This window comes from Amphiura filiformis, chromosome 7 (assembly GCF_039555335.1).
Source record: "Amphiura filiformis chromosome 7, Afil_fr2py, whole genome shotgun sequence".
Taxonomy (NCBI): domain Eukaryota; kingdom Metazoa; phylum Echinodermata; class Ophiuroidea; order Amphilepidida; family Amphiuridae; genus Amphiura; species Amphiura filiformis.
The window spans coordinates 24,315,673-24,333,252 of NC_092634.1; the positions used below are offsets into that span (position 1 = coordinate 24,315,673).

Sequence of the window (17,580 nt, forward strand, 5' to 3'; positions counted from 1 at the left end):
AGCCCAATGTATAAAAATCACTCTAATACATATTTAGTTTGCTATAGGCCCAACAACAACGGCAGAAACAACAACAACAACAAAACAACAACATACACACAAAAAACAATAAAAAACAACAAGAAAAACAACAAAAAACAAAACAATTATTAACAATGCATCCCCATCCTTATGTAGTTTTCACAAAAAGAAAATCAACGAGCTTCAACACTGAATTTATTGATTTTTTTACATAATTTTATTTTTGATACTGTGGATACACCTCAAATAAATTGATGCCCCTTCAACATCACAATTGTATTGTCACATCCTGGCACTCGCACAGCCACGGGAATTACCCAACCCATGATTCGCGTCTGGGAAATTCCCACGAATGAGCCCGCTAGCGCTGCCATGACTCATAAACTCATAGTAGGCCATAATCCCACTCTCGACGTACGGTTCTGTAAATGAATCAATATTGTAAAATTGTTACACTCCATTTTTCATTATACTTTTGTATAAGTATTCTGGTATTTTATCAGGAAGTGATATTATCAATGACGCTGACAAAATCATGACTAGGTTTTGATTGTAAATACTCTATTTTTTAGAAAATAGATGCTCAAATGATAGCTAATAATAATTACAAAACTCATTGGCAAAATGAAAAAAGAGAGAAAACACTAGGAAAATATAAAGACTTTTCTGTATCTTCATGATTTACATCAAATGGATGAATCGTAGAAAAGCACTTATTTTTACTTTTTTAATTATATTTTTTGGTCATCCTCCTTCACAACAGAATGATGATTTATGAATACAATAATGTCATTATGCACAATAAAGTCATTATGTATTTGGCAACAGGAATTCCGTCTCCTACATCATTCACCGAAAACAAAGTTTCCTATTTCACCACACTATAAAATAACAGGTGCATCCTGAGACTGATGTCTTTGAAATATATTATTCGCTTAATTGATCTGCACATGCGCACTCAGATACACAGGGCAAAATGCCAGTAGCGTGAAAAAACCGCAGTACTCAAGGCTGCGGATGGATATGAAGTGGGAAAATACACATAAAATTAATGCTATTAATTAAGAAAATAATTTAATTGGACAAAAGAATAGAAATAGATGTCCAAAATATGTTTTTTTAAATTACAACAACTTTATTTGATGCGTGATAAAATAGATATTTAAAGCACTATTTTTCTGTGGTGATGTAATGCGGTCTGTATATGCCGCATGTTGTTGTGCATGGACGATGCTTGTATTAATGCCCGATGTTCGAAATTATATATATGGAGCACTTGTGTTCCTCTTTGTTTAATAAATATCCTTCGAAAACAGAACTGGTTGTCTGTCAAGCCATGAGCAAGAATGTCTGAAGGAGAATGTTCGTCGGACCACACGTCGGAGATTGAATCAGGTAAATTTTAGACATCTTAAAACGAGGAAGAACCGCCAAGTCTGTCGATTCGTCATTTTTGTTATGACGATTCACTCACTGACCATATTTTCGTTTTCGATTTCCCTACAGAGCTGTACTTTCTTGTCGCCAAATTCCTCGCTTCTGGGCCTTGCAAGAAAGCTGCTGAGGTAAGAAAATTATTTGATAGTATATTATCTTCATATTTGTGGAATTTCGTGAGCTAATTCTTTCTCTGTTTCTTTGCAGGCACTGAAGAATGAGATCGAAGACCATGGGGTGAGTGTCGAGTTTTACATATACAATCTGTCCGATTTTCGCTCGTTCGTTTTGGTAAATTTTGCTTCCAAAATCAAATTTAAGATACATATTTAATGCGCTTTTTCGATAAAGTAGTAGAACAAGTAATTTTACACACGTGTTAAAATTTTTTCTTTGTGTTTTTATGTTTTTGCTCTGTTTTTAGTTACTTTCTAAACGTTTGGACTGGCTTGGACAAAAACACGATTCAAGCTTCGCAAACTTGGTAAGAGATGCTGCAAACTTTATATCAACTTTCTTTATTTTTTAAATTTGCCACTAAAAATGACTAAAAATGAAAATTATTTTTTTGGGCGTATTAGGATGAGTTTTGTCATGAGCAATAATTTCTGATGATTTTTACGTGATTTCTGGCCTTAATTTTCAAGAAAAACGGTAAAAATCGCTTCAGAAATGGTCTATATTTAGCTGCTTCAATACCGAAGCGGTAATCGCTGATTTCCAACCGCCGGACCGACTTCATGAATAATTAATCTGATGACGTACATAACAGGTTTTCGAGTATTATCAAACGCATAGTGGGGAAATACTCTTTATTGGGGATGTGGTGCTCGGTGGTGTTGTTGCAATCATGCCCCAGGAATCATGCAATCATGATAGTCTGCTGGAGTAACTCTTAACTATTTATTTCATTAATTCTAGGGCCTAGATGTACATTAATTAATTAATTTATTTATTTATCATTTAATTTATTTATTTATCAATTTATTAATTTATTTATTAATTTATTAATCTATTTATTAATTTATTAATCTATTCATTAATTTATTAATTTATTGATTAATTTAATTAATTAATTTATTTATTTATTTATTTATTTATTTATTTATTATTTATTAATTTATTTATTAAGTTATTAATTAATTAATTTATTTATTTATTTAAGTTATAGGGCCTAGGCCTATACTTATGGTACTTATGTATCTACATTTTGTATTTATTTGTTTGTGCGTGTATTTATTTATTTATTTATTTTTGTTTAATCACCTATCACATCTCGAACTATATGAATCAAGCAAGCATGTAAGCGAGCAATCAAGAAAGATCAATCAATTATAAAATCACATCTGTGAAACAAGCAAACATATTGCAAGACTCACTCATCCATCACTCACTCACTAATTCACTCACACACTCACTCGCTCACTCACTCACTAATTCATTCAATCATTCACTCAATTAATCACTCCACTATCATTCACTCACTCAATCAGTCGATCACTCAATTAATCACTCAATCAATCACTCTACCATCACTCACTCATTCACTCATTCACTCATTCACTTACCACTCACTCATTCACCACTCACACACTCACTCCCGCACCCCTCGCTCACTCACTCATTCACTCACTCACTCACTCACTCACTCAATCAATCAATCAATCAATCAATCAATCAATCAATCAATCACTATTATTACACATATAATATAGTACTCACCCACTCACTCGATCACTCACTGGCACTCACTCACTCATTCACTCACTCAGTCACTCACTCACCAATCACTCACAGTCACACACTCACCCGCTCACTCGCTCACTCACTCATTCAATCACTCAATCACTCACTCAATAACTATTATTACACATAAAAGATAGTCCTCACTCACTCACTCACTCACCACTCACTCACCTTCTCACACCCCACACTCACTCACTCGCTCGCTCACTCACTCAATCACTCACTCACTCACTCACACCCCCCCCACTCACTCACTCAATCAATCAATCAATCAATCAAACAATCACTATCATTGCACATAAAAGATAGTCCTCACTCACTCACTCACACCCCCCCCCACCCCCACTCACTCACTCAATCAATCATCAATCAATCACTCACTCACACACCCTCCACCATCACACACTCACTCACCACTCACTCACTCACTCACTCACCCCCTCACTCATTCACTCACTCGCTCGCTCACCCCTTCTCATAAATAAATAAATAAATAAATAAATAAATAAATAAATAAATAAATAAATAAATAAATAAATAAGGGGCTGTGCAATAATTATGAGCCCTGGGGAGGGTAAGATATTTTAGCGAGCCAAAGGGGGGGGCAAGCAATTTTGACAAGCCAAGAGGGGGGGGCATGCGATTTTTGGCACACATTCTTGGGGTGCCTTTCGGATATAAAGCGCTCTAAAAGGCTTAGGAAAACCGTGCATAAATGCTTAAATATGCAAATTTTCCTACTCGCTGTGCTCGCATAACATGTATATAGACCATTTTAGGTTACAAATTGGGATCCCAAAAATTTGGCATGTACAAGGGGGGTGGCAAAGATTTTTTTGGCGGTCAGGGGGGGGGGGGGCAAGGGATTTTTGGCAGGCCGAGGGGGGGGGGCAATTTATGGCGAGCCGTTTGGAAATTTTACCCTCCGGGCGGGGGCGGGCCCATAATTACTGCACAGCCCCTACATAAATAAGCAAGCAAGCAACAGTTATCAATTAATTTATTAAATAAAAACGATTTACACCACTCCAAAGTAACTATAAAGGAATAAATAAATAAACAAATTAACAAATAAACAAACTTTACTTATAAAAAATAAACAGATAAACAAAGTAATTAACATAAAATAACAAACAAATAAACAAACTTATAAAGAAACAAATAAATAATTTAATTAACAAAAAGATAAACAAATAAACAAACACATTAACAACAAGCTTATAAACAAACAAACAAACAATATGATTAACAAAAAATAAACAAATAAATAAACAATTAACATAAAAAAAACAAATAAACAAAATAATTAACATAATATAACAAACAAATAAACAAACAAATCAACAATATAATTAACAAAAATAAATAAATAAATAAATAAACAAATGAGCAATAAACTTACAAACAACATCTAAACAAACTTATAAAAAAACAAAATACAAACAAATAAACAAAGTCATTAACAAAACAAACATACAAGCAAACAAACAAACACACTTATAAAAAAAGTAAACATTATTTAATAACAAAAATAAACAAATAAATAAACAAATTAACAAACTCATAAACAAACTAATTAACAAACAAATAAACAAACTTATAAACAAATTAATAAAATCGTGTTTAAACAAACAAGTAAACAAACTTATCAAAAAAAACCACAAGTAGACAAAAAATAACAAATTATAAACAAAATACAGACAAATAAACAAAGCCATTAACTAAAGATAAACAAACAAGCAAACAAACAAATAAATTAACAAACTTTCAAACAAACAAACAACATGATTAACAAAAAATAAACAAATAAATAAACATTTAACAAACTTATAAAAGATAAACATAATAATTAACATAAAATAATAAACCAATAAACAAAATTATAAAAAGTGAGTGAGTGATTGAGTGAGTAAAATAATTAACAAACAAATAAATAAACAATATAATTAACAAAAAGATACACAAATAAACAATATGATTAACAAAAAATAAACAAATTAACAAACTTATAAACAAACTAATTAACAAACAAATAAATAAACAAACTTATAAACAAATAAGTAAAGAAACGTTTCAATAAACAAGTCAACAAACTTTAAAAAATAAACAAACAAGTCAACATACACAAAAATAAACAAATAAACAAAATAATATAAAATAACAAACAAATAAACAAACTTATAAACAAACAAATAAACAATATAATTAACAACAAACAAATTAACAACAAACTTATTAACAAACAAATAAACTTATAAACAAATAAACTTTTAAACAAACAAACCAATAAATTAACAAACTTATAAACAAATAAATAAACAATATGATTAACAAAAAATAAACAAATAAATAAACAAATTAACAAACTTATAAACAAACTAATTAGGCTAACAAACAAACCAATAAATATACAAATTTTAAACAAATAAATAAAAAGCGTTGAAACAAACAAGTCAACAAAGTTATAAAAAATAAACAAACAAGTAAACAAGAATCAAACAAATAAACAAACCAAATATAAACAAATAATTAAAATAATTAATAAGTAATAACAGACCATTAAACAATCAAATAAACAATTGCCCGTGCCATGTGGTAGTTCATGCACACTGTATGTACTGGTGTACGTGTATCTCGGTATTTTAATACTGCACAGAATACCTAGAACGCTTGTATATACGTCATTTAATTAATTATTCATAAGTCGCTCCGGCGGTTGGAAATCAGCGATTACCTACAGAAGCAGAATCAGTTCATTTGCATAATGACATTTCGTGAGCTTGCATTTCCGTGTCGTCAGAGGTCAAACGGCGCATCAGCCAATCAGCTCCCGATTTTCACGTGTGTTGTGAAAAGGTCATTGAGCTGGTTGCTATTTTTAATCTGGGCTCTGATTGGCTGTTGGATGAAGAGGTTCCCATCTGTCTCATTATTATTCATTAGATATAGTAAGTATAGTACCATGACTGTGAATACATTGTACATGTACTAAATTATGAGAGAAGACACTGACAGGTGGTTTCATGGAAAATATAAATAGTATTGTTTTGGAGAAAAGATTTTACAGGAAAACCCAGGAGGAAAACATTTATTATAAACATGACTGTTATTGTTAGGTTTAGTTGACCAAACAAAATGGGTTTTAATAAAATAAGAGCATTTTTCCCACTTAAAAATTTTCCATTTTTTTTTCATTAAAAAAAAAAAAAAAAAAACCTTTTGTTTTTGAAGAGGCAATTCATGATTTTAGCTGAGCATCCTCTTCAGGATTCAAGCAGTATGGTTCAATAGACCTGAAAAACCCTTATTTCCAAAAGTTTGAAGTTGCAATTTATTGGGTGGTGCAATAAAAAATGTGTGCCCCTGGGGTGGTGAATCTGAGTCTCAGGGTGAATTTACGGAAGGGGGTGGGGCAAATTTTTTTTCAGGCCTAAAAAGGGGGTGGGGGCATTTTTGGCACATCAAAAGCATTTTTGGGAGGTCGATCGAAGCGATTAGGCCTATGTAATGAAATTGTTAGTTTCCTGTCACCTGCCCGCATCACCTTTTTAATTTGACCAAAACTTACATTATTTTCATAAAAAAAATTATCTGATAATTGAGATAGAAATAACCAAAATTGAATCTCAAAATATCTGACATCCCCTGCTGATCATAATCAGCAGTCACCAGTTTTTCTTAGTTGTAGGGGTAGAGGATGTGGTAAATAACTGAAATTTAAGGATTACCTCATGATGTTTCTAGTGATTACAAAAATAAGCAAATTTCTTTTCATTTAATAAAAACAAATTCAAATCTTCTCAATCTGTTGTAAAATGTCTGTAATGATGATCTGAGCATTAATACAGGTCTGTTTTGAGATGGTCTTTCATCAGTTAAATGTAAGTTTTGACAATAATGAAATTTTCCAAAATAATGAATAATGAAATCATGACAAAAATGACGGGAAACTATTAATATCATTTCAATTTTCATTAGCTTTATATATGAATTATGATACGACAATTTAAGGTTTTAAATTTGGGTTCCCCAGAATCTTGAATTATGTGTAAAGGGGGGGGGGGGTAAAGATTTTGTTTGCACATCAAAAAGGGGGGGGCAAAGTTTTTGGCACATCGGAAGGGAGGGAAAAGATTTTTTGACATGGCCAAAGTGGGGAATGGGGAGGGGCAAGGAATTTTTGACAGACCAGTTTGAAAATTCACCACCAATGATAATTATTGCACTACCCCTTTGGGAGTTCTGCATTATTGATAGTGCCCAGCTACTGAATTGTAAATCCTGACAGCCCAAAAGTCCAAATTGAAAGATATATCTTTGTCCATGGTGGGAAAAAAGTGAAATTGGGAAGCTCTTTGACAGAAATTTTGAAAAACTTAAGTCATAAAATAAACAAAAATATTGGGGAAAAGCAACAAAAAACAAAAAAAATTTCAAACATTTTGTTTTTTCATAGAAAATATTCAGGTTGACACTGGCTCAATAAGATGTATTTTATTTTCGCTTGCAAGGGTGACAGTCACTGACAGTTCTTGTTGCAATTTTACCATTTAATTTTCTCAGATGACTTGACCTTTTGAGGTCATTTAGCAGATTTTTTACCAGTCATGTTGTTTTTGTAACAACGGTTTCACCAAAAAGTGAACTTCGATATACGAGGGGGTATCAAAAGTTTTAGAAATGGCCCAGAAGTGAAAGAGCTATATCAATGAAATTTTGTCAGTGCAATCACTGGTCCTTATGTACATTATGGTCCTAAAATGATCTCATAAGTATGTTTACTTTTTTTACAGGAGCTAGATGTCACTACTGCCTATGTAACCGCATAACCAGCAAAATGGAGAAAATTGAGGCATGCAGCATGATTAAGTTCCATTTTAAGGGTTACAGTGCCCAGAAAATCTGTGATGAAATAAAAATTCCTTTTCCAAAAAGCGACAGTGACATATCACAATCACCACCGAAGATAACTTTCATTTCATCATCAATTTTCTAGGCACTGCAACCCTTCAAAAGCAGGATCTTAATAATGCTGCTTGCCTCTCAATATTGCAGTTTATGCGCAGTAACTGGGGCAGCGGGTTATTGGCATCTAGTGCCACCTGTAATAAAGGAAACATACTTATGAGACCATTTTGGACCATAATGTACATAAGGACCAGTGATTGCACTGACAAAATTTCATTGATATAGCTCTTTCACTTCTGGGCATTTCTAAAACTTTTGATATCCCCCTCGTACATGGTGTGAAACTTTCTTGCCACCAGTTGCCAAGTTTTTTAACCCTGCTTCCTGATTCTTCTGATTGTGTGGTTGAGCAGTGCTTGAGCTGTAATGACACAGGGCACCAGGGCATTAAGCGTGGCTGCTTTTGGACATGGTCGACTTAATTTTGTCAATTTTCCATTTTGAGCTTAATTTAAGAAGGAATTTGAGGGGGGGGGGGGGTGTACAGGACTTAACATTTTTTGTGTAAAGGTTGCCTTCATTACTAAAGTTTGTTTGGTTTTAGGCTGAAAAAAGCATTGTCACTCTGAACTCGTACCTTTTGACTTTACAGGAAAGGAATAATTCCCACATAAATGGGGATCACCTATCCAGAATTTGTGAACGTATTGGCCCATTACTAGACAGAGATGTCAGGCCACGTGTTCCAGGTGTTTTGTCGCTCCTTTGTACTGGCAGGCAATCTCTGCTAAGAACAAATAAAGGTATGTTTTTATGTCAATTTGTCAAAAACCTTTTTATTTTTTGAAATTTTTCTACATGAATGATAAAATGCATCAAGCATCAACACACTTTGGGGCTCATTCATTCACATACTTCCTGATAAGAATTGTACTTTGGTTATCTAAGTACCACTAGACTGGCTAGTACACTAGTATGATACTAGTTAAATTTAAAACCACAATGTACGGCACGATCGTATAATTATGAAATACATTTTTTCAAACCTGATTTTTTTTGCTATATTTGTAATAATGTGTTACACATATCCAGGTGGTGGCCGCATTGCATTCTCTAAATTCAGTAAATTTTCATCGTCAACCGTGTAATTGAATGGGATTATTTTGAAATTTTAAAGCGCTTGAAATATCACAAACAAATAGGCCTATGTTGATAAATAATATATACAAGCTAAAACCGTTGGGGTTCGATAATGAACCCCCCAAAACTAACCGAGTATATTGGAAAATGCCATACGGCCGGGCGGTTTCACAAGTTGCCGGCTCGATCATGTCATCTGCCGCCTGCACATATCCTAACTGTCACCTAAATGGTACCAGCCAAATTTGTTGTGCTTGTAACAGCAATAGAACACCACTAAAAGCGACCAAGATAGTAAGTTTGTTTTCTTTCATTTTACATCATTATTTCAGCATAAAATTACCAGAAAACCTTCCTAAAAGTTATTAACTAATTATATTATTTCATCATTTTTGACAACAAATGACAACATTAAATTGAAAAATGAGCCCAGAGAGGCAGATCAAGCTGGCTAAATGAAATGAATGTGGTCAACAAATGATTTCTTTTGTAATATTTTCAGATGTGAAAGGTGTACAATGGTCTCCTTCTGTTTATGCTGCATTATTTCATCAGTACCCAATACCTGCTCCATGCAGACTAGCTAATGTACCAAATGTCTGTAAGTATTTCACTTTATTGAGATTGCTTTGACAGAGCTGCCAACTCTCCCTCTTTTCGCAGGAGACTCCCTACTTTTAACCCTTCAGAACCCTTAATTTTTGGTCATCTCCCTGAAAAGGAAATGGTTTCGCCCATTAAGATGTACACATTTTGACAAATCTCCCTGATTGCAACAGGAAATCTCCCTTTTTTCAAGATTCATATATGTTGGCAGCTCTGCTTTGAGTCTATCTAGGACCCAGTCCACACTAGTATATTTTCCTCATTGCGTCGTAATTACCCGGTTATGATATGATTATGATAAATGAATGATGAGAGCGTCCACACGGTCAGCACCTCATCATCGTGTTATAATAAATTCTGGTTTATATACACACGCCACAGCAATTACGAAGTCCATTGAGTGAACATATATACAATGATCCACAGGTAATTTTCGTAGGTAATTATGACTGGATCATGCTACAAACCGGCCCAATGATGGAAATTGTCATCATTCGTAACTGATGACACGATTATAGTATGCCGACGACATTGAGCGGACACTCGGTACTAATATTATAATATGATTATGACACGATCGTATTCGATGGGAAAAACACACTCGTGTGGACCGGGTACTAGTCTACTTAGTAACTTGTGAAAAGAATCTGGATAGCAGAACGTTTCTTGCTCTATCGCTATAGGTTCTAGAGGTTTTATATTAGCTTCCTCTATTTTCAAGTATTGGGAAACTGCAGTAAGTGAATTGTTTCATGGAAGTTATAAATGCTTATTTGAAAGATAGTATTCCTCTGAAATATAGAAATGTGTATTTTCCCTACACAAAACAAAATCATACAAAAATAGCAGTGTGCATTATGAATTTGTTGATAAAGATGACTTCAAAATGACATGTAATTATTTGTTTCAGTGCAAGTGGTAAGAGGACGTGCATTATCTGGGCGTGGATTACATAGCCTATTAGTCCCTACACAGAGATACTCTACACAAATATGTATGTTCATGCGTACCTTGGGACATCTCTCATCAGTCTACTGTGTTGCATTTGACCGTACCGGCACCAGGATATTCACTGTAAGTGCTTTAATCATTCAGGGATATAAATCTTCTGGAAATTTCCTGATTTCAGGAAATTTTGCTTGGACCTTCCCTGTACAAAGTAAAGGGAATACACATTTTCAGGAAATGTTAAATCAGTTTCAGGAAATTATGTCAGTGCTTGTTTTCATCCCTGCTCATTGCTCATTGTATGTGGTAATCTATTTGAAGTGCACCTGCATATTTAGTCAATGAAACAGGAAGACACATGCTATGTTTGTATATAAATTGCCCATATGGGAAATAGTGTACACAAGATAAACAGTTCTGTATGGATTTTATAAAACATAGTGCATTGACTGCATTCAGCATGTAGGGTTACAATACTATTACTATACTATTGAGTACTATCCTGATATTTGCAAAGTGCCCTTGTACAAAATGTAAAACGGATGCAAAAAGAATACACAATGAAAACAAATAAATGCTGTTATAGTTATACATACAAGTAAATCATAAGCACAATCTTTAATACAGGGAGTGATGAGGGAGCATGATTAAATGGGAAGCGAGTTAAATTATACATTGTACAGGCTCGATCAGTAGCAAAGTACAATCAGGGTTTTCTTTAAGCATTTTGCTGAAGGGGTATTTTCAAATTTTTTTGACCCTTTCAATTGTGAATTTTTCCTCTGAAGGAGTCAAAAACATTGCCCAAGGGGTATTTTTATAATATTATTTTTGAAGACATTTTTAACAATATGTGTGTTTTTGGAGCGTAATAGATGTCCCCACAATATTTTGCCAGGGGGATGGTTCATACAATCATCCCCCAATGTTGACGCCTGTATGTGGGTAAGTGGGTTCCTGACCAAATTAATAGATACGGCACGATTTAGGGTCGAAAAAAAACCGGACATGTTTTTAAAAGAAACCCTAATACCTCATACTCATTTGAGACACTAAACAATAATACCGTATATATGATAACTTTTCAATAAATCTTCAATTCTCATAATAATTTCTTCTAGATTTACATTCTCATAATATTACTCATAATACAATGAAAAACAAAATAAATAGATTTTTAAACCTAAAGTCAAACATAAGAATAACTTTTTTTCTAGATGCTTATTTTCAATTACAGCGGTAACGAAATCGATAGGTCACACGGGAAACAGGTTATACAGCATCAAGATCCAATACAAAAGCCATTCGAATGACAGCATCAAGATCCAATACAAAAGCCATTCGAATGACAGTGAATGAAGTTTAAAGAGCAACTGCATGGATTTCAGTGACGATGTAGTGAGGCAAAGTAACCCACAGACCCTGCCACCCACAGACCCTGCCAACAGAGGCGTTAATGTGAGTGAGGCCTGAAAATCTCACACTAAATTGCCCCTAAATCGTGACATAGCTGCAAATTAACCTCATATTTGGCCATTTTAGCCCCAAAAGTGCAAATTTTTGCTCGCTTCGCGCCAATTTATTGCACCATATTTCAACAGTTTAGCTTCAAAATGGCAAAATGTTTTGCACCATAAACTTATTCTTTCTTCAAAAGGAGCTGGATTCACTATACTTCAAGACATTTTTTTTCACCCCTCCCCGGTCAAAAAGACATTTAGATCTTGAGCAGTCAGATCTAGAGCAGTCAGAAGGGGGTGGGGCAATTTTAGAAGAAAATAATAATATTTAAAAATGCCCCCTTCATTTTGGCACTATTAATGTGTAAAATTTTAGTTTAAAAAAGCCGAACATTTGTGAAATTAGCAGTCCACGGAGTCTTTCGTGGACGGCAAGTTTTCCCAATTATGGTAGGCCTATAAATTGTGTTAAACATAAATTGGCAAATGTCAAAAGCAGAAGTGAAAGTGGTCATTTGTTTATCAACTACGCATGGGGTGATGTTCCCCCCCTTTGAACTTGGAAAATTTTGCACAATTAAGACCGAACCATTTTGGCACTATTACAGGGTAAAATTTAAGTTTGAACAGTTGAAAAGCCGAAAATTGTGAAATGACGGTCCATAAAGCCTTTCGTTGTCACGTTTTCCCCATTAGACCTATAAATTGTGTTAAACAAAGGGCCTAAATTGGCAAATGTCGAAAGCAGAAGCAAAAATGGTCACTTGTTTATCCACTACGCATTGGGGTGTCTGAGGGGATGCCCCCCCACCGAGGGAAAATTTTGCAAAATTAAAGTCCAATTGAAGACATATTTGGTGTATCATTTAAACAGAAAAAAGGACCCGAACCCAATTTGCAAGATTTCAAACTGACACTATACAATTTTAGAGACTCGCAATCACTAAAACATACATGGATCGATGCTGACAAAATGTGATGGGCCCTACATATCGGGAGTAGGTCCTAAATGCCAAAAGCCGAGAATAAATGCACAATATCGGGTGTTTCTCTATTCAAATCTTGCAATATCTGAGCAGCGCGTTTTCAAGATTTTGTACGCATTGGACATTGGGACTATGGGTTTGAAGGAGTCAGAAAAGTGCCTGAACGCGTAAATACGCGTGTTTTGTGCGTTAAAGAAAACCCTGAGTACAATGTACTCTGCTAGTATGACCAGCAGAAGTCCAGGTTTTTTTTTTTTAATTATCAGATGATACTGTTCTTTTTTAAAGGCACCTGCTCACCATGATGACAAATGTCATCTAATTTGGGTCTACAGAAATTTGGCACCGGCAGCGTTGTAGCTAGGATATTTTTAGTGCTGGTTGGCATTTGATGAAAATCTTGCATATTTGGCAATTTGTTGTCAAAATTGATCACATTCTTGACTAATTCAACATAATTGTATAATTTTGGACTTGTGAGTGGTGGGCTCCAATGCTAAAATTGCAGCTGAGTGGTGGGCTGTAAAACTGAGTGGTGGGCTCTGCCGCCACATCACCTCCTACTGTAGCTACAATCCTGGCCACCGGTACATGTTAACTTTTGATTCCCATTTATAACATCCAACATGGATGATCTGTAGGATATTTGAATGGATTTTCAAAATAATCAAGTTAGTTTGTTTTGGGCTTTTCATGATGACAGTTTGCTGTATGGAGCAACATTTTCTTTAGACAGGTTCTACCCATTTATTTTCTTGTACACAACATCCAAAAACTAAGCAACCTGTAAATGCTTTCATGGATTTTGTCCCCTTTCAACCAAACATATTGTTAGTTGAACTTAGTTCTGACGTCATCACCATTGAGACAATGAACATTCAAGTACTCGTTTTCTTTCATCTATCCCATGCAGGGTGCTGATGATCATCTTGTAAAAGTATGGGGTGTTCATGATGGCCGCCTCCTAGCAACAATGCGAGGACATTCCTCTGAGATAGTTGACATGAATGTCAACTATGAGAATACCTTACTGGCTGCTGGTAGCATTGATAAAGTGATACGTGTGTGGAATCTACAAACACTTGCTCCTGTGGCTGTGCTGAGTGGACATACTGCAATGATCACATCATTACAGGTTAGTACTTCAGTGATCCCAGAAATTTTGAAAATAATTTCAAGCAGTGTTTTTTTAAAATGAAGTAGAAAGTTTGAAAAGATTGATTATCACATATGATATAGGATAAAGTCACAATCGTATCAACTACATTGCTTTACAGTTTTCTCCCTACAACCGTGGCACAGCACGTTACATGGCGACTACCAGCTCAGATGGTAATGTGTGCTTATGGCAGTGGAGTGTCAACACCAATACATTCAAGTAAGTCAATCTTTCAAGTATGTGGTTTTATCATTAATGCTCTGTATGCATTTGTGCACATTTGCATCTCCTGAAATAACAATGTTACTTTGACTGGATGTCGGTATCTTGCTTGAATGATTAGAAATTCAGTGATCTTTCACTGTTTATTATCCATTTTATCTCCTCAGTCCTCGTCCACTAAAATTCCAGGAGCGTTCTCGTGCTGGTGCTCAAATGCTGTGTCTTTCATTTAGTCCAGGTAAGAGTTCTAGTAGAATGGTTGATGATTTAATGATAAGGCTAATTGATCAAATGTGTGATGAAAGGTGTTTCAGTAAGAAGATATGATATCTGCAGAAAAGTTCATTATGATGGTCTTTATTATTTTGGAGAGAGGGTGTGAATAAAACTTTCAGGAAATCATATTACAGTTTCATACTTTTTCCATAGACATAATCACAACATGATCGTGTTGTATGAGACGATAGATGCACTCCAGCGGCTAAAAACAATACCTTTATTCTCTAATTGGACCATTGTACATATTTGATGTTAGTTTTCTTCTATCTTCTTGAATCTGTTTGTTGTTTTCAGGAGGTACATTTTTAGCAACGGGTAGTTCAGATCCAATCATAAGAGTGTACATGTTTACCAGCTCAGGACCAGAAAGATTGTGTGAACTAGAAGCACATTCTGTAAGTCGACGGTTCAGAACCAGAAAGCCGTAACTCACTATGACCAGCTCTCACAAAATGAGCATAAAGTTGTCTCCTTGCTGCGGTCTTCAAAAATCAATATTTCTTAAACAATGTCTTTTGTTTTCTATTGAATTTTGTCATGATTAATGGATTGTATCTTCTATAGTGCCCTGGCGACTTTATGCTCATTTTGTGGGAACAAGTGATTGTGAGTTTTGCTTTCTAGCTCTTAACCCTCAAAGTCTTTTCTCTTGGTAATTTTGTCCTTATCCATGAAAGATGCATGGGAGTATGACAGTCAAGTTCAACTAGGAAATGATCATAGGCAAATATCTAGTAAAAATAATCAAACAAGATTCGAAATTAATCTCTACCTCAAAACAGCTTGAAATAAAATTCTCATTTTGATTAAGGGAAGGGTTATGAACGTTTGGACAGTATTTATTGTGGGACATCAGAGCACATCAGACATATCGAATTGCATTCTGAATACGAAGAATGGCCTTCTGATATCAAATAATTTTGATTTTTGAAATTGCAATGTAATACACATTTTATGGCAAATCATTAAAAATGGATATTTTTGATATTTAACAGTACTCAAGTAAACTTTATAAATCTGATGATTTCTACCTAAAGTGTATGTAGGTGGGATGAAAAGCCGACGATCAATTGAAAATTTTGACCTTTCGTATTGAAGATATGGATTTTTTTCCCAAAACACCAAAAAAAAATTGGGTCTTTTTGGGAAAAAAATCCATATCTTCAATATGAAATGTCAACATTTTCAATTGATCGATTAACTTTTCCTCCCAGCTACATACACTTTAAGACTATATCATTAAATTTATAAAATTTACTTGAGGACTGTTATATCTCAAATGTGAAAAATATCAAATTTTAATAATTTGTCATAAAATTTGTATTATATCGTGAATTTCATAAAATGAAAATTATTTGATATCAGAAAGACATTCTTCGTATTCAGAATGCAATTCGATAGGTCTGATGTGCTCTCATGTCCCACAAAAAATACTGTCGAAACGCTCAAAACGCTCATTCCAGATCCCTTAATTGAGGTAATATTCATTTTTAATTTATGAAAATTTAACAAAAATTTATTTTGTGAAGTGAGTGATATGCTGTTATAAAAATTAGGATAATGAGTCCTAGAGAGTCAAGGAAGAGAACACAATATTGTCAATACCCAATCATTGTCATTTTAGCTTCAACATAGGGTTAGTCTACCATCACTAATTACTATAGGCTTTACTTAATCTTGTGTGGTTTGTCTTTCCCTATAGGACCGTGTAGACAGCATAGATTTCTGTCACTCAGGAGAAATGTTTGTGAGTGGTAGCAAAGATGGCACAGCTAGAGTATGGAGATATGAAAGGCATGAATGGAAAAGTCTGGCTCTCCTTATGAGCACTAGAGCATTTGGGTAAGTCATGGTAGATTCAATTTGAGGTGAAAGGTTGTAGTTATTCAGTAGTCTTGTTATTTATGTGAAAAAAGGAATTGCAGCTGCAAAGGAACTTTCCAAGTTTTTCCTCTTCTTGATATGTAGTCACTCTCAGTCTCACTCTTGTAGATAATACAGAATCATTCATTATTCATCATTTATGTTCATTATTGTTTTTATTTTATCCTTTATTCCTGTTATTTTATCTCAGGGCCAAAACTCCAGGTATAGATGATGCTAATAAGATAATGAAGCATCGTGTGACCATGGTAGGATGGGCGCTGACTGATGAGCATGTAGTCACTGCAGTCAATGATCATTCATTAAGGGTGTGGAATTCACATACTGGCAGACCTGTATGGGAACTCTGTGTGAGTATTTTCTTTCTAAGCAATAGTTTATGTTCTAATGGTACCCAATCAAGCAAACTTTGTGTAGTCTCCTTCACAACTGGTTTCTGTTGTAACAAACCATCTACAATTGAGCAGAAACAACAATTTATGTGATTGGCTCTGGCTAAATGCTGGCATCGACCTTTGACCTATATGTTCGCGACTCATGTAGTCTGCTGCCACATGGTGTGGGCCGAGAATATGCACACAATCTGCTCACCGCACCGCTATGTTATGGACCAATTAGGAATGATGTTACATAGTAAACCGTAGAATACAAATTCAAATGATTTTGGTAAATGAATGAATCTGCAAGAAATATTATGGGTACACATGTAGTCCTAGGTTTCTTATGCTATAAATATCTAAATTTGTGGATCACGAAATGGCCCTTTATGTAGAATATTATTGTC

At 34.4% G+C, this 17,580-nt stretch overlaps 1 protein-coding gene across 1 annotated transcript in view; it reads left to right on the forward strand.

Annotated features, from left to right (window-relative positions):
• Positions 1–1,248: 1,248 nt before the first annotated feature.
• LOC140157728 (PH-interacting protein-like) overlaps positions 1,249–17,580 on the forward strand; it is a 48,354-nt gene continuing 32,022 nt past the window's right edge. Inside the window, 13 exon segments of the mRNA XM_072180974.1 lie at positions 1,249–1,416; positions 1,528–1,586; positions 1,666–1,695; positions 1,883–1,942; positions 8,765–8,915; positions 9,755–9,853; positions 10,769–10,932; positions 14,166–14,387; positions 14,530–14,630; positions 14,801–14,871; positions 15,207–15,307; positions 16,615–16,754; positions 16,987–17,146. Coding sequence (XP_072037075.1) covers positions 1,368–1,416; positions 1,528–1,586; positions 1,666–1,695; positions 1,883–1,942; positions 8,765–8,915; positions 9,755–9,853; positions 10,769–10,932; positions 14,166–14,387; positions 14,530–14,630; positions 14,801–14,871; positions 15,207–15,307; positions 16,615–16,754; positions 16,987–17,146 — 1,407 coding nt within the window. The 5' untranslated portion in view covers positions 1,249–1,367.